Source organism: Acipenser ruthenus, chromosome 10, assembly GCF_902713425.1.
Source record: "Acipenser ruthenus chromosome 10, fAciRut3.2 maternal haplotype, whole genome shotgun sequence".
NCBI lineage: Eukaryota > Metazoa > Chordata > Actinopteri > Acipenseriformes > Acipenseridae > Acipenser > Acipenser ruthenus.
This window is the reverse complement of record NC_081198.1, coordinates 32,117,190-32,140,872: the sequence shown is the minus strand read 5'-3', so window position 1 is coordinate 32,140,872 and position 23,683 is coordinate 32,117,190. Positions and strand designations below refer to the sequence as shown.

The following is a 23,683-nucleotide window of genomic DNA, read 5'->3' as shown; positions in this document are numbered from 1 at the left end:
TACTGCACTAGGTTAAAGAAATCTCCGTTTGCAAGTCATGCTTTCAGTGTTGCAGTGTTACACAAACAGCTACTTCCCTGTTGGCTTGCATGCCTTCTGCCTTGTAGATGCTGCTGTGCTTTGGTGACCCTTCTAATCCAGCTGGGGTTTTCTGTCAACCCCGTTAATAACATCCCTGAAGGCCACACAAGAACACAAAGGAATTGTTTTAAGAGTTTAGGAGTTTAGGGCTATGACATTTAAATAAGACACTATTTAAATCATTAAAATAGATCCCGCTATGTATGTGTCACTCATTTGATGCAGTACTTGTTCCTACTTATCTTCATGTTCATTCATTTTGAAGTAACTCAAGTTTTAAAAGTGAATTTAGTTAAGCATTGACTTATATGTCTTCATATAAAATTGAAGTGAATTGGTATTCCATATGCTCTTGAATATTAGCCCTTTACTGCCCTAGGTATGTTCGCATGCCTATTTAATGCCAAATATACTGGACACTGGGCAGCAAAGGGTTACATTATCTTGGATTGAGATTCACTTAGAAGTCAGGGTGAATTGTTTTGCATGTAACTTACATTTAAAACCTGGCAAAAAAAACTGATTAAACAAATTCACCAGTCTTTGAGTTTGACATCATATCACATCACACACCCAGAACATAGCCATAGGAAAATGTATGTAGCACAATTTTAAACATATATACATTTTCAGCTACTTGGTTCTATACCACAGCCACTAATACTTCCTGCCAGCAATACAACCTTTGAAATGTGTGAGAAAGTATTATGGGTGTGTTCACACTGGGTCCGTTTTGAAGGTTTGGTCCTGCACTCGGTACGGTTCGGTACGTTTGGTGTGAAGTGTGAACAACAAAGTCCACGTGGGAAATGAACCGTAGCGAGTCCACCTAAAGAGGTGGTGTCGGTCCGTTTGGGTTTGGCAATCGCACCAATCAGAATTATAAAATTAACCTCAGTTGGATTATTTGTCTGTGAGTTTGGAGAGAGACAGGAAGCGTATTGTGAGTTGAAAACAAAGAACAAATAAAGTATTTTTTTGATTACTGGTAAATGGACTAGCTGCCTGGTTATAGTTAGACCTGTACAGGAGTTAGTTGAATTAGTACTCGAAAGGGAGTTAGGGTTTTGTTTTGTTTATTTCTGTTTTTTTCAAGAAAATAAATATACAGGCACCATCCTGTTTTCATTTCAGTTAATTGCTGGAGTGCTTTATTTCTCACTTACGACACGGTTGGTGAAATATATATACATACAGTCACCTCCAAAATTATTGGCACCCTTGATAAAGATGAGCAAAAAGGCTGTAAAAAATAAACAACACAGGTAATGAGCTATATTTTATGCTCAAATATATGGGAAAACCATATTCTTTTATTCTAATTGATTGGTTAGGGACATTATGTGGACACACCTGTTAACGTTTTTTGGTTTGTATTTCCTTGTTAATTATGTGTTTTACAAATATTATCAATGCTCATTCTTCATTTTTTAAAGGAGAAGCCTCATTAAGATTGTATTTATCTTACCTGGACAACAGGTAGTCATGCATAAGTGGGGACCTTTTTCTTTGTAGGCCTGTGCATACCGTACAAACAAGCTTTAGTAGTGGCTTTTTACTATCACTGTTTGACATGACATTGCTTAGACTTTTTTCTAATGTTGATTGGGACTCTGTTATAGTGATCATCTATATATTCCAGTCAAAAATCTTGAAAAAATAAGAATTATACTGTACATACAGGTGTACTGCATTACATTGCCTTGTTGTGTTTTTTGACAGGAAATGAGTCCATACCTTAGCTTCCTGCTGTTGAGTTTGGTGCTACTGGACAGGGAAGTGGGTGAGTATAAGAATTGAAATGATCATTTAAAATCCCTGCTGAAGGCACATCCATGTGGTGTGCAGAGACTGCAAAGTCTTCATTGGGGATTTTAGGGAGGCAAAATGGAGAGGGATTCCCCCTACTGGCCATGCGTCCAGCGAGCTCAGCAGACACCTGCAGGGCTGTCCCTTGTCCTCCAGGGGCTGCTAGCTCGCTGACATCCATTCTTGAGCTCCTAGTTGTAAAGAAGCAATTGGCTTGCTCTTGGGTTTGTGATGACCCCCACTGACCTTCAGTTCTCCTGAGCTATTGCGGGAAATTGCTGTAGTGAAGGAGCTCATTTTGAGGTAAAAAATAATGTAATTTGCATTTAAATACAAATAGGAGATTTCTGCTTTTAAAATTGATAGATGTGTAGATTTACTGAAAATCCATTTAGTTTTGAAAATCCAGCCCATAATGTGTAGAAAAAAAAATAATACACAAACCAGATTAATAAAAAAAATAATGACCACATCCAAGAATTATTTCTTAGAACTACCAAGCCAATGGTGATACTGTGTTAGTGGTTTCACTTTTTTATTATTATTAAACAAACCATTAATACTGTGATAAATACTTTTTTTATGACAGTATTACATTATCACAAGCCGTCAATATCCCGTACAGTCTAGGAAGCAGATTCTTATTGTATTATATTGAAACTATTAAGCTTGTGGATTTATTTGTGCATAAAAAGCGTATGTTCAGATTTGCCACAAAATATTATACACCTAAAAACATCATAAAAAAAATTAATCTAAGTGATGAAATTGACAATGAAGAGTTAATGAGACTATATTTGAAACATGATCCAGTATATTTACCACCTTTTAGATAATGAGAATTCTTTAATCAAGATTCAAGTAAAATGAGAGGTACATAGATAAGTACATGTTATAATTAGACGTTATTGTATCCAAATTCCAATTTATACAGACTCAATTCTATCAACATTTTTTAAATCTCAAATTCAACAAGTTAAATAGAAAATTGCAAATTTCTGAACTTGAAAAATAACTAGAGAAATGGATTTTAAAATCTAAAAACCTTGGTCAGCCTGAATTGTACAAGACTGTGCAAGTTGGTAAGAGCTCCATGTGTTACAGTACATACATAGATAAGATCCAATTCAAAGGATACACAGTGGCAACAAGAACGATAATAAGAGAACTGCGATTCCCCGCCCAATAGTCTACAATCATGATAAACTAAAAAGAAAGTGTGATCTTTGTGTTTCATTCTAGCTCTATGTACCCCTTGTCTTTCCATTGTGTTTCTGCTTTCAGTTCTTTCCCAGGAGTGCACCAAAATCAATGTGAACACCTGTAAAGACTGCATCACCTCTGGTGCATTCTGTGCCTGGTGTAAACAAAAGGTAAGGACAATTGACTTATGACCTGTGTAAAGGCAAGGCCACTATTTAAAGCAGGAGTGTTCAACACGTGGCTCTTGTATCATATATGGCTCACTGAGCTCCACAATATGGCTCATTGGCCCTGAATATCAAAGGTGTCTTTCAACAGTCCGAAACTTGTCTGTCTTCACCTGATTTCAATCAATGGACAGGTGGGATTGACAGGTAGTAAAGGCAGAGAAAAACAAAACAGGCGCATGTTTCAGGAGATATAGAGAAAAAAGAGAAGATACATTTAATAGAACATCATAATAAAGCAAGTATATCAGGACAAAGAGAAAAATAAAGTTAGTGAGCTCCTATTTTAATGTGATTTTCTTAAAGTATGTTATGGTATTCATAATAATAATATTAATAATAATAATAATAATAATAATAATAATAATAATAATAATAATAATGTATTAATTAAATTATAGTTTCATGAAACTGCAATGTTGTAGGTAACTTACTGCAGAACTTTTTTTGTAAGGGGTGCTACAAACTGAAGGCAGGAACCTCACCATTTTTTGGAGGACAGGTGCCACCAAATATTAGTGTTCTGGCAGCCCTGGGTATAAATGTAAATACACACCCTTTGGGCCACTTGGAATGGAGAGATTCAGTAAACATGTATGTGCTTGTTTTCTCCTGAACAGAATTTTACAAACAAAGGGGAGCAAGATTCAGCTCGCTGTGACACCAAGGAAGAACTGGAAAAAAGAGGATGCACAGAGACCAACATTATCAATCCTTCCAGTATTTTTACTCCAACTGTGGATATCCCCCTTAGAAGCGGCAATCAACCAATTCAGTTAGCACCGCAGCAAATAAATCTGGAGCTTAGGCCAGGTATGTCATCATTTTTCCACTAATCAATTTAAAAAAGGAAAGTATACTTTTTGGCATATTGTACCAAATCACAAGAGCTGCAGAACCAAAACACTGCTGTATTCAAAATACTGCATCAAACCTAAACAAAATAAGTCGACTTTACCTTATACAGCTTCATTACCAAACTGATGGGTGGAGTCACCATAGTAGAAAGTAGAAACAGAGAAGCTGAAACAAAACTCTCTTTGATTGCCGTCGATTGGTTCTAAAAAATACAAGTGATGCCTTATATAGATCATAGTGCCGCATTGACATATAATGATATTACAGTTCCTTACATATACTGCACACACTTTACATAAATAAATAATTTCTAAATGTACATAGAAAAGTGTACAGTGTAGGCGTGGCTGCAAGTGAAACACCTAGCCTGCCTGATATGTTTGTTTTCTGTTGGTATTGTAGTACGCATCTTGCGTTTTTGAACCACTGGAATTGGGATCCATCAGTATTTCTGAAAGCTTCTCGCACTTTCCAACCGATCGATCGCAGTTAGTTTAAACTCTGTACAACTATGGACAAAAGTTTTGTATCACCCTACAGAATTAACAAGTTTTATTTCTGTAACTCTGAAATAAAAGTATTACTGTCGACAACATTTATTTGTTTTGATTTTGACTGTTGAACTGCACTGATATAATGATAACATTGAATTGAATCAGAATTGAATATTGTCTAAACCTTAAATCATATGCCGTATCAATAATTTCCATAACCAGAATTTGATGATTACTGTAAAATATATATTCATATGTTATTATTATTATTATTATTATTATTATTATTTCTTAGCAGACGCCCTTATCCAGGGCGATTTACAGTCGTAAACAAAAATACATTTCAAGAATCACAGTAAAAGTAATAATACAATTAAGAGCAAGAGAAATACAATCACTTTGGTTGTAGCAAGTACAAGTATGACAAAATAAGATTCAATAATGGAGCAGTGTCAATGATAGTTACATCAGGATATAATTAAATACAAAACACTACAGATTAAATAACACTTGACAGATTACAGTACTCTAAAGTACAGGATTAAATGCAGTAAAATAGGGGGCAGATAAGAGCAAGTAAAGTGCATTTAAGGAAGAGTGATAAGTGTCCAGAGGGAAAAGAGGAGTTCTACAGGTGCTATCTGAAGAGGTGAGTCTTGAGGAGGCGCCGGACGGTGGTCAGGGACTGGGCAGTCCTGACATCCGTAGGACGGTCATTCCACCACTGCGGGGGCGAGGGTGGAGAAGGAGCTGGTTCTGGAGGCAGGGGAGCATAGAGGAGGTAGAGCCAGTCTTCTAGTGCAGGAGGAGCAGACAGGTCGAGTGGGGGTGTAGGGAGAGATGAGGGTCTGGAGGTAGCTGGGTGCATGTAGTTTTGTGAATGTAGTTTTGATGGTATAGAAGGTATAGTGGTAAAACCCTAGATAATTATAGTAAGGTATTGTTTATACATAATTGGGGGCTTGTGTCTTGAGATAGTATCCAAATACATGTTCACTTGTCTCGAGATAGCTTAAGGATTTATGCTATAATTAATTTATCATAACTTTTATCACCACACTCTGGTTTCAGTATAACAGCCACTTCTTTTTCCAGAGTGCCTCTTTGGAGCATTCAATTCACAGTGACAGAGCGTCACACTTAACTGGATATTATTGGGGGACATACATTGTGTCCGGCATATCCCAATGTACAGCATAACGGTGTCTGTATTAGTAAGGGACTAGTGTAATATACTTTTTTTAAATGACAACATGCTTTTTACACATACATTTAACACGACAAACTAAATACACTTTCTATACAGTTGTTTAATTTAGGTTATCACAAAGAAGATATTTTCTCCAATCTGTAAAATAAATCCAGGTTAGAGCTGTGTGCGTGATAGAGTCCTGCATTGGGTCTGCATTGGGTGACCCGCAAAAGCGGGTTGGGTTTGGGTCGGAATGTGAACTTTTTCGCAGTTCGCGGTTTAGGTGCGGGTCAAAAAAATGTAATTTTCAGGTCTGAATTTGAATCACCAAAAATGTTTTCTGTCCTTTCAGCGTACTCATCTGTAACCCTTTCCCAAATAACGTATTAGAAGGTAAATGTACCGTTATTTCCTGCACTGTCTAAAGCAGGAGAGGCGATTAGGGAGGAGTCAGCTGACTAAACAGTGTTCTCGCTTGTTTGATACGTGTCAAGATCCTTTTATCACGTCTGTTTGGTGATATTAAAAATGTTTGTGAACAAGATGAAACAAAAGATTGTGCAGGGTTTATATCATGTAATGGATAATAGTTCAAAAGGTAAATCAGAATTGTGGAATTCTTTTGGAATCATAGCGAATGAAAATAATGAACGTGACTGGACTCGTTGCTTGTAAAACGTGTCATTAAGTTTATGTGAACGACAGTCACAAAACTGGTACATCTCTGCGAAAGCACAGGTGTAGCTCCGTTTTGACTGGTGGCACGAAAGGAATAGACAGGTATTTTATAGTAAAGTAAGTAGAGATAGTTAATGTTACAATGTTAAAATATATGCAGACCACTAGAGAAAGCTACCACGCTGTATAGCCTATTGTATAAACTCAATCTGTGGTGAATGGTAGAGACAAGTGTGTGAATGTGAGAGCGTGAGAGAGTCAGTTGTCGCAGGCAGTAGGTGAAGGACAAACACTTGCGGGTTTGGGTCGGGTCACAGATCTTATTAAAGCAGGTCGAATCGGGTCTCAGGTATGAAGACGGTGCTGCAGCGGGTTGCAGGTTCGGGTCAGGTCCTGTAGTAGCGTGCCCGGGTCGGAAGTGGGTCGTAAAAATTGGACCCGCACAGGACTCTAGTGTGATGTGTGTGTACGCCAAACGCTAGCACTCCTGTGTGAGCTGCAAAAACAAATTTGAAGAACAAAATCATTAACAACACGCTTCAGTGCATTCCACACATCCCATCTCATCATCCTCAAATATGTAAATGATTGCATGTTATACCCCGAAAATGATGGCATGTTTATAGCTCTATTAATAGCCAGCAATAGAAAGATAAACTTTTAGCAAACATATTTTCAAGAAAAAACTTCTGGGTAAATATATTAACATTATTATACTTATATGAATCTATTTTATCTCTAGTGGTGTTTGAATAATGAATACTTTTTAATGGTTCTGTACATACCAATGTAAAAAAAAAACAATAGAAAACTTTGTCATCATTTCAGGCAAGCCCACGACTTTCCCTGTGAGGTTCAAGCGTGCTGACGGATACCCAGTGGACCTCTACTACCTGATGGACCTCTCCTACTCCATGAACGATGATCTGAAAAAAGTGAAAGACCTGGGGACAGATATACTAAAGGCTCTTAAACAGATCACCCCTTATGCACGAATAGGTAAATTAATCCCTTAAGCAGTATCAACTTAAGCTTTACAAAACATTAACAACTATTTCCATTTATAACATCATCATCAGCATATTGTTATTATTGAAATGTATCCATGTAAATGCTCATCTGCCACATACTAATTTTGCCACAGGAACAAAAACCTAACAGACCATTGATTTATAAAGGACTGTTGTTTGTTGTTTCATGTGTCCCCCAGTCTAAGCCTGATCCTCACCAGCATATGACAAATATAAAAAAATGATATTTACACATATGTGCCAATACAGGTCCATATATGTGTAAATATCATGTTTTATTTTGTGGTACTGATTACAGGGTTAATACCCTACAAGGCTATTCAATCAGCTATCCAAAGTGGTTTCTGCAGTGAAAGCTAAGGGAAGGCAATAGTCAATCCTCAATTGACAACTCTCTGTATAAAAGGTGAGGCTGTTCACCAGAAATGTGCGACAAAGGTAACCTTGTATGATATTTTCTTTACAGTAGATATATCTGCTATGTGAGTCCCCTCCACAATATACCTCCCGACACACCCAAGCCTAACGCATTAACTTCCTCGTTCCCAGGGTTTGGCTCTTTCGTGGACAAAACGGTTTTGCCGTACACAAACACCCATCCAGACAAGCTAAAGAAGCCGTGTCCAGATGCTGAACAGTATTGCCAGGCAGCGTTTGGTTACCAGCATGTACTGAGCCTGACGGATGACGGGTCCAGATTTCAGCAGGAGGTCTCGGCTCAGTTCATCTCAGGAAACCTGGACTCACCTGAGGGAGGCCTGGATGCCATGATGCAGGCTGCAGTCTGTGGGGTACAAGATGGGGGTTGTTACTATAAATCCTTCTGTGATGTAATGTCAAGTCATGCTCATAATCATGTCTTAATTAAGCATTAAGAGGCTCTGATTAACATATGATAATCACAGCCCTAAAACCGTTCTCATTCATTTTAATCACACACTCTGGAGTTGCCTTTATGCTTTTTTATCAATGTATTCCTCTTCAAAGACACTGCTAAAGATATTGAAACTTTTGTAATCTTTAGTACAGATTTTATGATTGAAATTCATACCCACAAGTCTGCATAAATATTTTGTAGTTTACTATGCTTTCCCTTGCATTTATTTTACTTGCTTTACTTTGTTTGTTTTTTACAATGCTTTACCTTGCATGTTTGTGATTTACCTTTTTACCTGCTCTATCATGATTTCATTTAGCTTTTTCTCTTTGTTATTGCATTTTGCTATTGTTTTGATGGGTCCCATCATCCAACCTGGCAGGCCCACTTACTGCTGTCTTACAAGACTAATCAATAAGTTAATTTCGTGCATTTTTATTTACACAAGAAAAATACGAAATACAACAATTGTCTGAATATATTAAGAATATTAAAATCATTTCCTTGATGTCTTCCACAGAACAAGATTGGCTGGGGCAACAACACTCGTCTGCTGGTCTACACATCTGATGACGGGTTTCATTTTGCAGGAGATGGCAAACTTGGTTCTATTCTGACTCCCAATGATGGCAAGTGCCACTTGGAGGGAAATCGGTACACCAAAAGCAATGAATTGGTGTGTATACCAAATGAGCACTTGATATGGCTTGTAGAAATACCAGCCACGCAGAGTTTACCATTGTATACGCTTTCATGTGAAAGTCTTGTCATCTGATGGTATTGAGAAGTGAAACCTGCACTTGAAGCATCCCTAAGAAGCAGAGAGGGAAGTAAAAAAGATATTGTACAAAGCTTTCACTGCAGAAACTACAGAATTAATACAATTTGGAGATCTGAATGCAACCACTATAAAAGATTCAAGTAAAATATATGACAAATACTCTACACAGGACATGTAGGTTACAGATCAAAGTGGTGTTTCATTGGGTTTAGAGTAGACCACTCTTATCCAGAAAACATCCAACCAGATTTTGAAATCCAACCTAATATTTTGGATAAAAGTTGTCCTGATCTTTGAAAATTCTAATATAAAAGACAATTACCTAATGTAAAAGGGGTCAGATCCTTACAAAGAAGTTAGGGACAGAGGGTTTTTTGAAATGCCAGCACAAGTGTCTGTGTTTACTTACCATTTCAGTGGCGTGCCATTTGGTTGTCTTCTCCAACTTCTCAACCTGATACATCTGTATTGCACCTCCTATTCTTAGTAATGCAGATAAACCTTTGATCAACTGTACACAGCCTACTAATCCTGACCACTAAACACCGTCAAGGACTAAAGATAAAAAAGCCACTCAGCTTTTCTCCAGTGACTCGACCTGGTAAATGAACAAATTCCCCTTACCGAAGGATCCCCCTTATACCTAAATAATTATTCAATTTAACAACTCTTTGCATTCTCACGCTGTTTTCCGACTTGGCTCCAACAGAGAGCGCCTGCAGCAGACTCAAATTAGCCAGAGAGCAGCTCTGCTGTCTCCCTTTCACACCCAAAGTAAATATGGCCAACGTTTATTTCCGGTCCCATTTTATTTAAATTTTTTTTAATTAATGTTTGAAAAAATTACTTGCTTGGATTATCCATATTATGAATGAAGCAGGCATTTTAGGGGATATGATGAACCAGCACATTTCATTTCCTTTCTTTTTTTTGCACAGGATTATCCATCTGTGGGTCAGTTGGCACAGAAGCTGGATGAAAACAACATCCAGCCAATCTTTGCCGTTACCACGAACATGCAATCTGTTTACAAGGTAATATTTAAAACTGAACAAAGTACTGTAGAGGCATTTTTTAAAAAGTGCAAACCTGCTACCTTTTTAACAATTTTTCCCTCCTAACAAAAATAAATGAAATATTTTTTTGGCACATTGCCCAATAAATCAAACGTTTAAAAATTAAACACAAATCTTATGTAACCCATTTTAAAATACGTTTTAGACAATTAAAAAAGCACTTAAGTGAGTTTAAAATCTGTTGCATACGATTTTGTTTTACAAAGTAATCTGAGGACGTCTTTTTTTTTCAGAAATAACTCCTTAAAAAATGTTGAGGAAAAATCCATTAAGATAACTAGTGATGAAAATCTGATGTTTGTACAGTAGTACAGAACCTTTCATTAGAAGTCAAATTGTATATTTCACTGTTACAAAAAAACTGTGAAATCTGCATTGAGTGATTAGGTGTCACATACTGGTGAGGATCACAGGATCACAGTAGCCACAGAAGAGCGCTACTGTGCACTGATACTGCCTGCCTTCTAACTAATTTATTTAGAGCACTGTGTTTGAGTTGTTTTTGCTTGTTTTCTACAGATAAAATCATATCATTGTTCTCTGAAAATGTGCCTTGTTGAGGTAGCTTTGCCATATAGCTGCTGTGAATCGTGCAGTTTTCCTGCTATGATACCCATAATTATATTTGACACAGAGCTAACTAAAGAGTTTGGTCTCCATCTTCTGTAAAATCAAAAAAGCCACATGAAATGCAACATGACAATTTATAAACGGAGTAATGCACATCTTTATGCTCACAGGAACTGAGTGACATGATACCCAAGTCTGCTGTAGGTGAGCTCTCAACAGACTCCAGTAACGTAGTGACTCTCATCAAGGATGCCTATAGTGTAAGTCCTTTATATGATTGTCTTCTTATAGTTTGTAATTACAGTATAAAGTGCTGGGACAAACATGGAATTTTCATGTTCAGAATTCAGACAAGTATTTTAACATTCTATCATTTGCAAATGTAATCAAGGCTATTATATGTAATATTGCATAGAAAAAGATCCCAGAAGTAAGAATAAGTCGCAAAGGCCTTATTGAACATATATACATTTTTATTAATCGTGTTTGTGAACTGTCAAAATCTACTGATGCACTATGTGTCGTCTTGGGGAATAATGTATCCGAGTTATGTGTCAGTGAAATCAGTGAAACGAATAAAAAAATAAATGCAGATGTGACTTGTAAATTGAATAGGTTCAGAAAATGTTGCGAGTGCTTCTGCTTACCCTACTGCCCTACACAGCTTTAGTTTGGGACTGCAAATATTTAATTATGTATTGGAAAAATAGCTACTTTTCATTATACAAACAGAAGTATTAATGAAGACTGTGACAGAGCCAGTCAGCTTGTGCAGGTTCTGTAACTTGTACTTTCATTTTTTTCAGTTGCAGTTATGTTCACTGTTATTATTCAGTACAGTACACTTTGTAGTGAAATAATTTATTGCACTTTCTAACCCAGAACCTGTCCTCGACGGTGATTATTGAACACAATCGTCTCCCAGAAGGGGTCTCCATCTTGTATAAATCAAACTGTGCTGATGGGACAAGGAAGAATGAACCCAGGGGATCATGCAGCAATGTGAAAATCAACAATGAGGTAAACTGGCATTAAGCCTGGGACACGCAAGCACATTTTATTTCCAAAAGTCAGTGAGCTGAACAACATATAATCATAACAGCTACGGAACGTGTTAGCCATCTAAATAACAACCAACAGTATATTTAATAACGACAAAACAAACAAAACACTCATGATAATAACACACGTCTTTCCTTCCGGTTTAACCATAACAAAGGAACAGATCACTTCGCTACGCCCCCTTATGAACCGTCAATCGTGACCCCTTGGTTAACTAGTGCAACTGCTCCTCCAATCCACAGCTGCCACGTCATTTCCCTTGCGGGTCGATGATTTAGTGTATCGTAGCTCCGCCCCCTTTCTAGATGACCGACTTCCTTCTAACCCTGGGAATAAATTGTCTGGCCATCCAGTCCCGGGCACTCTGTTCCTTTTATACGACCTTCCTACAGATGTCAGGACTGCCCAGTCCCTGACCACATTCCGGCGCCTCCTTAAGACTCACCTCTTCAAACAGCACCTGTAGAACTCCTCTGTTGTATCCTGGGACACTATCACCCTTCATTTAAATATGCTTTATTTTGCTCTTATCTGCCCCCTATTTTACTGCATTTAATCCTGTACCTCAGAATATTGTAATCTCCCAAGTGTTTAATCTGTAGTATTTTGTACTTAATCATATCCTGATGTAACTATCACTACTTAATCATATCCTGATGTAACTTTCACTATTATCTGCTGTATTATTGAATTGTGGTTTGTCACACTTGAGAATTATTGTATTTCTTGTTCTTATTGTATGACTTATATTGTAACACTTGAATGTATTTGTATTTGCTTGCGATTGTAAGTCGCCCTGGATAAGGGCGTCTGCTAAGAAATAAATAATAATAATAATAATAATAATACAGTGCCCTCACAGGTCGGAGAGAGATTTATCACCAAGAATCATTCTGTCTCTGTCAGAATTGCACAATCCATATTGTGTATACCAAGAGATAAGTAAACCCAGAGTTATCTAAAATAGTCCTAATTGGGACCATGGGGTGTTCATAAAATCGAATTAGAAATGTGAAAGTTTGGGTTATTTAAATCTCTCCCAGTTATTGAATCAGGTCCTCTTAGCTGTAAGCAAGGAAACCATGTTCAAACTATTTTCAAACTTTTGTCAACAGTCCTGAGAGGCAGAATAATAACAATACTTTAACAACCTTCCAAAAGCCTCTGATCCAAAATACACACCAAACCTCTTCCAAACCTTCTGTAAACTCACTTTGGCTAAACCAGAAATACTGTCTTCTATGGCTTAAAAGAAAGCAAATATTTGATCTTGAAAAGCAAAAAGACAAGTTGACATTTTTTCTTGGCGCTCGGCACAAACAAGAAATGAATGGTTAAGGATCAAGTCCTGCCACCGAGGAAGTTGTAAGCAAGACACATACTGTAAAACATGAAATTTTTGCGAGCAAGATATTTTAAATACTAGCATTGTTTTAAAAACAAAATTGTAATTCTCTCCAACATTAAAACGAAATCTTGCTCTTACTCTGTGCACTAGTTATTCCTTGATGGTGGCAAAATATACAACAAGGGATAGAACATTGTAGAGCCTTACAGTTTTTGTGTATTTTTACAGTTTATTAAGCTGGTGTTTTTACATTACAGTCGGCGCCCGCCTAATCGGGATTTCTGCTTAAATGGGATATTCTTCATTATGCTATTTATGTTGTTTCATTTATGAATATAAGTATGACTAAGGCAGACCTGTCAACTCTCCCGTATTCACCGGGAGTCTCCTGTATTTTGAACCTTTCTGCCGGACAGCTCCCAGGACAGATTTTCTCCCATATTGTACTGTTAAGCAAAAAAAAAAAGGGTTTTACTGAAACCCTTGTTTTAGATATACAGTAATAATTAGATGTGTCTAGAAAGTATACCATTGGTGAGATCTGACATTCTCTTTTGGAACTTTTAGATTTCTTTTGATGTAACTGTAACTGCAGAAAGGTGCATGAAGCCTCAGTCCTTTGAAATCAGACCCCTGGGGTTCACAGAGAAGCTGACTGTGAAAATCACAACACCTTGCCAGTGTGAATGTGATGACCAGAGAGATGCTGCTGACTGCACCAGCAAGGGACATATTGAGTGTGGAATCTGCAGGTAATCTACAAAAATTACCAGTTGTAAATTCAGAGAAACTGAAAACAAAGAACATTAATGGCTTTGGGGTGCAAATTAATTTTCTTATATAGTATATATTTTTCATTTATATAAATGAATGTTAATTTTTGTGATTAGTCTCCTGAATTATCACTTCTCTGCACAGTCTGTACGTAGTTCAGTGAGGCAACACTAATTTCTATAGACCTGGTGTTTATTTTCATTGATAGTAGAAAATAGAAGCCTACTTAAGCATATTTATCATCATTTAAATAGATCTGTACCCTACAAAAATCAATGTTTGATGGAAGTGAAACTTATGTTTGCTTAAAATAATGATTTATGTTAATTAGCCATAAGATTTAATGGAATTATTTTGTTAGCTATGTAGTTTAATTGGCTGCTTCATGCTCCCGTCAACAGGAAGTTTGTCAGTTGTCTCATGCTTAGCTGTAGCCTGTTCAATAAAAAGCACCCAACTATTGAAAAAGACTAACTAGATTGAAACTTCATATATAACTTATAAAACAGCAGAATTATTATTATTATTTGTTTATTTAGCAGACACCTTTATCCAAGGCAACTTACAGAGACTAGGGTTTGTGAACTATGCATCAGCTGCAGAGTCACTTACAATTACGTCTCACCCGAAAGACGGAGCACAAGGAGGTTAAGTGACTTGCTCAGGGTCACACAATGAGTCAGTGGCTGAGGTGGTAGAATAAGGAATATTTTCAGGAAGCATGATTTGTTTTTACTGTAAAAAGGCCCATATCAGACTAGCCTGACCAGCTTGTTCTTTTTTCTAACAGCTGTGACTCGGGTCACGTTGGGCAGAACTGTGAGTGTCGTGTCGGGGATAAGACCGAAAAGGAACTGAACCAGGGCTGCAGAAGAGACAATGGCACCAGCATCTGTTCAAACCTTGGAGACTGTGTGTGCGGTGTCTGCCAGTGTCACGCCAGCGAAACCCCTGGAAAACAGATTTATGGGACATTCTGTGAATGTGACAACATGAACTGTGAACTGAACAACGGCAAGCTCTGTGGAGGTGAGGCAGATTTTCAGATTCAGCAACTCAACCCCCATACACGCTGGGTTACAGTGAACAGTGAATAAGGAGGATTCGTTGCCAGTTGTATTGATTTGGATTAAGCACTGAATTGAATAATTTGTTATTTCAGGACATGGGAAATGTGACTGTGGGAAGTGTTTATGTGAGGAAAACTACCAGGGCAGTGCATGCCAGTGCTTGAAGTCAGATGAGGTCTGTAAAAACGCCAATCGCACTGTGTGCAGCGGGAGGGGCCACTGTGAGTGCAACGTGTGCAAGTGCAAGCCTGGCTATCAGCCGCCTTTCTGTGGAGAGTGCCCAGCCTGCCCGTCACCTTGTCCAAAATATGCGTAAGCTGATCCTTACACAGTTTATTGTACAGGAAGTAATGGCATTCCTGTTATATCTGGGTAAACCAACCTTAGGAAATAAATTATATAAGAACATAAGAAAATGTACAAAACCAGAGGAGGCCATCTGGTCCATCAACCTGGTTCCTAGTAGCTGGTTAATCTCAAAACTTGGTCTAGCTTGGGTCCTGAAGGATCCCGATGACTCAGTGTCAGTAACATGGCTAGGTACCCAGTCCATACCCTCATCGCTCTCTGTTTAAACATGTGTTTCCTGCACTCTGTCCTGTCTGCCTCCTCTTAATTTCTCTTGTCCTGGTTTCTGTGATGCACTTAAAGCATTCAGTTCTTTATAATTACTTCCCCACACTGTCTGGTCACTGACTGCAATGTGTCTATTACAACACAAAGGTCTTTCATTTGGTGTTGTAACAGATGACATCTTGTCTCCTGTTCTCGTTCTATGTCAGCCATTTGAGAATTGAAACCTACATTTATGGGACCGTTGTGTAACAGAGCTGATCTCTTATTGCTGTATGATATCGGGGGTATGAATAACACTGTCTGTCTAAAAGTCACTGAGTCTGCTGGTTCATATAAACTTTAATCAGAAACATTCATAGTGGCCAGCAAATTCTGTGTTTTGATTGGCTCATCTGCACTTTTCAGTATACAGCATTCAGTCCAGGTTATTTGAAAACCTGTCATTCCATACAATTTGTATTGCTTTATCTACTTAGGTTCTTCTTCTGTTACTGTTCTTCAACTGTTGAATACCTGCCTGTATTCCTTTTTACATGTTTAAAATCTTTTTTTTTTTTTACCTGTACTCTGTGTTTTGATGTACTATTGTCTTTTTTCTCCATTCCACAAGTTTGTTTATTCTGGACTTAACTTTTGAGATGAAAATATTAAAAGTACAGTAAATTAGCCTTTGAAATGGTTGAAGAGATGCTTTATAATCAGTGAGATATACCGCAGTAGTTGCCTAATATGTTATGCTTTTATTGCCAAAGTAGAACGACGGGTGGGATATCTGTTCTTTTTACCCAATTTATTTTATTTTTTTTCTATTTTAGGGCATGTATTGAGTGTCTGGGATTTCAAAGGGGCCCATACAGTAAAAATTGCTCAAAAGCATGCTCACATATCACACATACAAATGTGGACAAAGTGGTGAATAGAAAGGTCTGTAAAGAAAAGGACTCTGAGAACTGCTGGATGATCTTCATAATGGAGGAATTGGATGGAGAGAATCAGTATAAAGCTATTATAAGCAACGAACGAGGTGGGTGACTATTTTGGTGTCACTAACAGCACTTCAAAAAGCGCATTCTTTTTTCAGTGTCTCTGCTGTTGAACTTGTATATTGTGCAACTATGAAATATATAACTCTTGATCAACAACAATGACCAACCATGTCTGTGTGTTGAGGGGGTGGGGCAGGGCTGAGCTTCTAAAAAAGCGAAACAGAAGGAATCTGGACCCAAAAAATTAAATACAAACTGAAACATAATCCATTATGTTATGACATTTCCCAAAGAACATGTATTGCCCTGCCTCAGTGAAGTTATTGCATTGTGATGCTAGAAAACAAGAATTACCAAAGATCACACCCAGAGGGCAAATTAAAAAACAAAGAGGATATGCATTATCTCTTAATACTTTTCCTTTGTTAACATTTTCCTGCCAAGTACAATGTTTGTCAGTATGCAGTAAATTAACACTAGACATAGTACTAGATTTAGTTTATTCACTTTGTGCCCAGAGGGCCAGCACAGGTACATCTGAATTGTGCAGAACCAATACAAAGAGAGATCTATCAAATATCTGAACAATAATGTCATAGTGAAACTATTGCTGGTATTCATTTCCAGTAGAAGCTATTTATAATCCAATCACATGCATGCTATAGTTTTGATCTAAGCTGTGTTCTTGCCATTTAATTACAATCCGCTACAATGTATGTGTTGTATGTCCAATGTACAGGCGAGTATCAGTTCTGTGGATGCTTTAATATTAATATACAGTATTTTGCATAGACTCCTGATACAATATTTATTCTAGACTCTTGAAATTTGTCTTAATAAGAATTGGCAGTAGAACAATAGTAAAGTGGAAGGAAAGTTTAAAAAAATAAATAAATAATTGCACTATTTACTAACAGTGGTGTGCTGACAATAGGAATATCGACACAGTGACCCCTGTATTGGTACACTGCAATATATTTATTTATACAGTGCCTATAGTAAGTATTCACCCCCCTTGGACGTTTTCACAGTTTGTTGTGATACAACCTGAAATCTTGATGCATTTAAATGGAATTTTTTTCCCTTTGATTTACACAACCTACTCAAAACTTTCAATGTGTGAAAAAATGGAGGGGGGGGTGAAAAAACATTTCAGTTTTTTTATTTTTCAGTAACTGTTGTTTCACAATAAAAATTCTCTTACCTCTTCAAAGTGTTGAGTAGGTTGTGTATACCAAAGGAAAAAAATCCCATTTAAATGCATCAAGATTTCAGGTTGTAACACAACAAACAGTGAAAACGTCCAAGGGGGGTGAATACTTACTATAGACACTGTGTGTATATATATATATATATATATATATATATATATATATATATATATTGTTAAGGTTAAATGTGAGACTGCATGCAAAAACAACATCATCATGGTGGTCTCAAAACAGTGATGTTTATGCATAGATTTAGTTTTAGTGTCTACATAAAAAATCTCGGAATAAAATGTATTAGTATGTACTCTAGCAGCCTTGCCTCAACTTCAATCAGTGTGTGTAAAGGATGTTTTTGTCAAGTGAATTGAAGTGTTAAGCGGAGGAGGGTTATGTTGTTGATCATCACAATTAATTTAATGATAGAAAGCAACATGGCAAAATTCAACCTGCTGCTTGCAATGTATAGCCTACACTGGAAGCATGAAATCGTTCAAAACTATCTTAAGCATCTGTGAGTGCTAAAAAAACATTACCAGCCCTTAGTGAATTTCATTTTCGTCCCTACAGTATCATGGAAAACTAATTCATTCATACTTTAGAGCCAAGGTACACATTTCTTAGCAGTCCTTATGTTACTGAAACAGCTATGGGATTTCCTGAATTATACTAGCATGTAAAACAACAGCACATTTAAAAACAAGCGTGTGTCACATGCAAGAGCTAGAGAGGGCAGCATTCACCTAAAGTGTTTCGTTTAAAATGAATCTCCATTTAGAGAACTCACTTTCTTTAAGCCTGTCAGCTTCAGAATTTTTCACAAAACTGAAAAAAAAGTACTGTTTTATAAAACATTTGTTTCCAAAAACAAATTTTTAAATGTATTTATGTATTATTATTATTATTATTATTATTATTATTATTATTATTTACAGTATTTGTACAGTAATTTTGTTTTAAATCATTTTAAACATTAATCAGAAAATAAAAGCAAAGCAGGCTGTCAATCTTTTTTTACAAACACTTGCACTTTCAAATGGAACAATAATTGTGTAATTTGTATGTTTCACACTTAATAACTGTATTGTGACACATACCATGTCATGAAGACACTGCCGATGCACAGCCGTATTTACGAATGCACCACTTGTGTTTTAGAATGCCCTGAGCCCCCCAACATCGCTGCCATTGTGACAGGTACAGTCGCAGGTGTAGCTCTCATTGGCTTGCTCCTCCTGCTAATCTGGAAAATCATCGCCTTCCTGCATGACCGTCAGGAGTATCGCAAATTTGAAAAGGACAAGGCAAATGCAAAGTGGAATAAAGTAAGTCGCTTTTCAAAAATCAGAAGACAGTATTTATTTAAGTATCAATACCGACCTCTAGTGTTCTTAAACTTTACCTAGTATATAAGGAGATTGAATTTAATATTCTCTCTAATTTCTTTTCCTCTCTTAACAGGCTGATAATCCGCTTTTTAAGGAGGCCACTACTACTACCATGAACCCCAACTTCTCTGGAGACTAAAGCTAAATGATGTATGACAGACAGTAACAACTGTAACTATGTTCCCCTTTTCTGTTTGGTTAACATAAGTGCTATTAAATAGGTACCCCGCTGATGCTAATAGCTTTTGAAGGAATTGTAAGCCTTGCCTGTGCATTAAATGGTCTTTAAAAAGATGCTTCTGAACCAGTTTTGCTACTAAACCGAGAATCTGTAATCACTGTAAGGGAGAATAAATGATGCAAACAATAACAGGATAAATGCTCCAAATACAATGGACCTTAATGTATTGTTGATTTTCACTGAGGATGCCCATGTTAATAAATGTGAACATACCAAGGAGGAACAGAAAGTCTGCATCACTACCCTGGAGGACACAGTATACATTTCAAGACTTCATATTTACAGCTTCCTACACAGGTACAGAACAGGGCTGTCAGTTAAGCCTCCAAATAGCAACCGATTAATTGACCACACAAAATCGAATCGTTCGAATAAATATCGATGATTGTACCGCCCAAATACATTTTCGCTCTATTCCTCTCCCCGCGACGTGATTATTTGAATATCATTGCTGTTCAGTAAAAGCTTGTGCATGCGAGGGGTAATTACACCGTGGTAGTGTCAGGAGAAGAAAAAAAAAAACACAACATTCGCATTAAGACTAAGGCAGGTTTAACATACTACAGGGGTGTTACTAAAATATTTATTCCAAACAGATAATGGTACTTTGGAAAGTAGTCTGTATAAACTAGACACACGTTTATGAAACCATATTTTTTTTATTCAGTGACAGCTGCAGCATCACGGATTGCATCTTGTTAATACTATACCACTTAACCTTCACTATCTGTGAAATACACAATGCGGAAATCCCTGCCTATACATCATCATCATCATAATAATAATATAATAATAAATTGATTTACTTACCACAACATGCATACCCCCTACAGGTCAAGCTGACAGTTACTCCAAAATTGCGTTTAACATTACTGATCGTTTTTTTTACATTTTTTTTTTAACGTTATTGAATATTGTTAAATATTCAGTTTAACTTAGACTTTTTACATTTGGAAAAACGAATGACTAATCTTAAACTGTTGTATTCATACATAACCTCAAAAATCCATCACTCATACATTATAAAGTAAAACTTGGCTACTGAAAAACTAGAAAGACCCTGTTACCTAAATGTTAATATTTAGTATCATTTTTTGCAGATGTCTGTTACTACCTGTTCCAATGACATCCTCATTATCTGAGACAGAGCAAATAGCCTTGTTAACTATAATTCAAAACAAGTTTATTACTAGTTGCAGTACCAGTGTCAACTTGTAAACATGTTATATCACAGACCCCCCATATATATATACCAGAACACATGATCTTTATATACACTTTCTGAGTTTTGTTTGACAAGAGTAATCTAATTACTCAAAAACCCAAAAGTACTTAAAATTGACACACAAAGAACTCTGACAATATATTATGCATATATTGCTTAATATGATTACTGGCAAACATTTACATGCTTTTCTAAATACATGCCAAGATTCTCATAACTTGTTTGTGAATAAATGGTAATGTTATTGGGCACATGCAGCATATTTAATGTATATATTCATGCTTTTTATACAGTATATGCAAATTAGTTTCAAGTGAACCTTCATCTAGTTAATGAAATACCAACCTTTATTATTATTATTAATTAGTCCTTTAGCAGATGCTTTTATCCAAAGCGACTTACAGAGACTTCGGGGTGAACTATGCATCAACAACGGCTGCTGCAGAGTCACTTACAATAGGACCTTGGTTTTACATCTCATCCAAAGGACAGAGCACAAGGAGGTTAAGTGATTTGCTCAGGGTCACACACAGTGAGTTTGTGGCTAAACCGGGATTTGAACCATGAACCCCTGGTATCAAGCCCTTTCCTTTATCCACTCGACCACCAAAACTACTACTGTGAAATCAGATCAGGGACCGGCTGCATAAAAGTGGTTTAGACCCTATTGCCTCTATGTTCTTATTACACTTGCATAGTTATTATTATTATTATTATTATTATTATTATTATTATTATTATTATTATCAGTTAATACATGACAGCAAAGGCAAATGCAGAACAAATTACAATTAGCATCCAATATTCTACACAGTAACAGATAACAGTTTGTAAATAAAAATAACAGCGGTCACAAATATATTGATTTAAAACATTCTACCTTTTACATCTGCCTGCCTAACTCAATCTACTGATACATCTGAAAGAATTTCAGTAAGTAACACTGTTTGTTTCGGGGGCAACAAGTTCTGAAACTGAATCTGTTGACTCGCCTACCGGGAGTCACTGAAATGGGGATTCGTCTCCGAAAATTTGTACCCCAAGTTCAGTTGGTCTTTGCAATTTGGTTGGAGGAACATCAGTTTTTGAAATGTTGCTCTTAAAAAAGATTTCTTTTTTAGCATCTTGCACCATATTTTTCTACCGTTTCTGCACGTCTTTTATAGACCACTTGCTCTGTCGATTAACGTTATTTACGTTCTCAGTAATTCTCCCCCATGCTTGGTGTTTGTATTGTTTGCGCACTTGTTAGAAAATGTCACTAACAGTGTTCATTTTTCAACATTGCACTCCTCAAAAGACATCATTTTTCAGCTGTGGTAAACTGCACACACATCTTTCTTTTCTAACGTCAACCATTGTTTCCTTCTCGGGCAGTCTTAAATTACCCAGGACGCATTGCGGGTTTGGCTCGTTGGACAGGCGTAGTATGAGAAACTGCATCCCATGATAATGCATCCCTTCGCAGCATAAAGGAATATCGACGCTGCAAAGCTGACACCCTGGGATCCTTCAAGAAGCTGCTTGATGAGATTCTGGGATCAATAAGCTACTAACAACCAAACAAGCAAGATGGGCTGAATGGCCTCCTCTTGCTTGTTTGGTTCTTATGTCCCCTAGAAAGAGTCCTGAGGGTATCAGATGATTCTAGAGCATTTGCCATTTACTCCCACCTTTCACTTCTAGAGCTTGGCAGCACTGCTGAAATCAAGCCACCCTGTCCATAACCCAACCCTAAAGCAACCCCTGCCCTAAACCTAACCTCAAACCCAATACCTAACCCTAAACCTAACCATTAAGAATCACCTGATGGCTGATGCCCTTACGACACTTTCTAGGTGGTATTCCTGTGTGCTGCGCATCCTTTCAGCGCTGTTGGCTTCACCACGCATGCACACGTTATGTGATGTACAGGGGATTCACTTTTGCATAAGAACATAAGAAAGTTTACAAATGAGAGGAGGCCATTCGGCCCATCTTGCTCGTTTGGTTGTTAGTAGCTTATTGATCCCAGAATCTCATCAAGCAGCTTCTTGAAGGATCCCAGGGTGTCGGCTTCAACAGCTATACCTATGAGAAACTGCATCCCGTGCAATTGTGCACCCCTACTTTATTATATTAATATTCACATTTAGCTCTTTATTTTGCAATAAAATATGTTGTTTTATTAATAAATGGGTTGTTCTGCTTCCGCTGTGTTAGTAATGCAAACAATTTAAGTGATTTCCAATAAAGGTCACATTTTTATGCCTTAAGTATTTTTTATTTATTTTTTATTTTTTTAAAGATGCCACGGTTGAGTAATCCTTCTCTGTGTTTGTTTATTCATATAACGGGCCTTGTAACGCAAACTGCATGTTTCTGACATAACAAAATTACAATACTTTTTTTTTTTTTTTAAAGCAAACGATATGCAAAAACATAGTAATACTAATATACTAATATATTTCGTCTATTCGGTATGCTTGGATTAAAGCATCGCATTTACTAATGTTGTCAGCGATTATATTTAAAAAAATCAAGATTTTTTAAAATATATATAAATCAATTTGCACTTGAAAACATTGGATGATATAAAAATACATGCTGTTTTGTAAAATAATATTGTAGATGTTTGTATTGCAATACATATGACTTACTATTAAACAATATATTTTTAAATGCTTTTATCTGTAATCTAACATTATACCTAAATGCAAGTAGTACAATAAAAAAAAAGAGAATTGTTAACAAACTTGTATGCTTGTGTTTTATTTACAAATTAGCAGAGTATAATGCATGCTCATTTACATATTATTGAGGATGATGCAGAGGCATCAAATTCGGTGCGTTTCTCGTGGACTCACAACAAACACTTGAGTGCATGCAAGTGTCGCATGGACAGTTGTGTGTCCGTGTGTATGTTGCAGAGCACAGTCGAGAAAAGCA

The 23,683-nt window shown here is 36.9% G+C and overlaps 1 protein-coding gene across 2 annotated transcripts in view; it reads left to right on the top strand.

Annotated features, from left to right (window-relative positions):
- LOC117404271 (integrin beta-2-like) overlaps positions 1 to 23,420 on the top strand; it is a 30,487-nt gene extending 7,067 nt beyond the window's left edge. For both annotated transcript variants that reach the window (XM_034007112.3, XM_034007107.3), the window contains 15 exons: positions 1,804 to 1,864; positions 3,175 to 3,263; positions 3,941 to 4,133; positions 7,371 to 7,541; positions 8,123 to 8,364; positions 8,971 to 9,126; positions 10,170 to 10,265; positions 11,048 to 11,137; positions 11,760 to 11,897; positions 13,855 to 14,039; positions 14,852 to 15,090; positions 15,224 to 15,443; positions 16,523 to 16,731; positions 19,060 to 19,226; positions 19,363 to 23,420. In XM_034007112.3, coding sequence (XP_033863003.3) covers positions 1,807 to 1,864; positions 3,175 to 3,263; positions 3,941 to 4,133; positions 7,371 to 7,541; positions 8,123 to 8,364; positions 8,971 to 9,126; positions 10,170 to 10,265; positions 11,048 to 11,137; positions 11,760 to 11,897; positions 13,855 to 14,039; positions 14,852 to 15,090; positions 15,224 to 15,443; positions 16,523 to 16,731; positions 19,060 to 19,226; positions 19,363 to 19,428 — 2,319 coding nt within the window. In that variant the 5' untranslated portion in view covers positions 1,804 to 1,806 and the 3' untranslated portion in view covers positions 19,429 to 23,420. The remainder of the gene's footprint in view (positions 1 to 1,803; positions 1,865 to 3,174; positions 3,264 to 3,940; positions 4,134 to 7,370; positions 7,542 to 8,122; positions 8,365 to 8,970; positions 9,127 to 10,169; positions 10,266 to 11,047; positions 11,138 to 11,759; positions 11,898 to 13,854; positions 14,040 to 14,851; positions 15,091 to 15,223; positions 15,444 to 16,522; positions 16,732 to 19,059; positions 19,227 to 19,362) is intronic.
- The last annotated feature ends 263 nt before the right edge of the window (positions 23,421 to 23,683 follow it).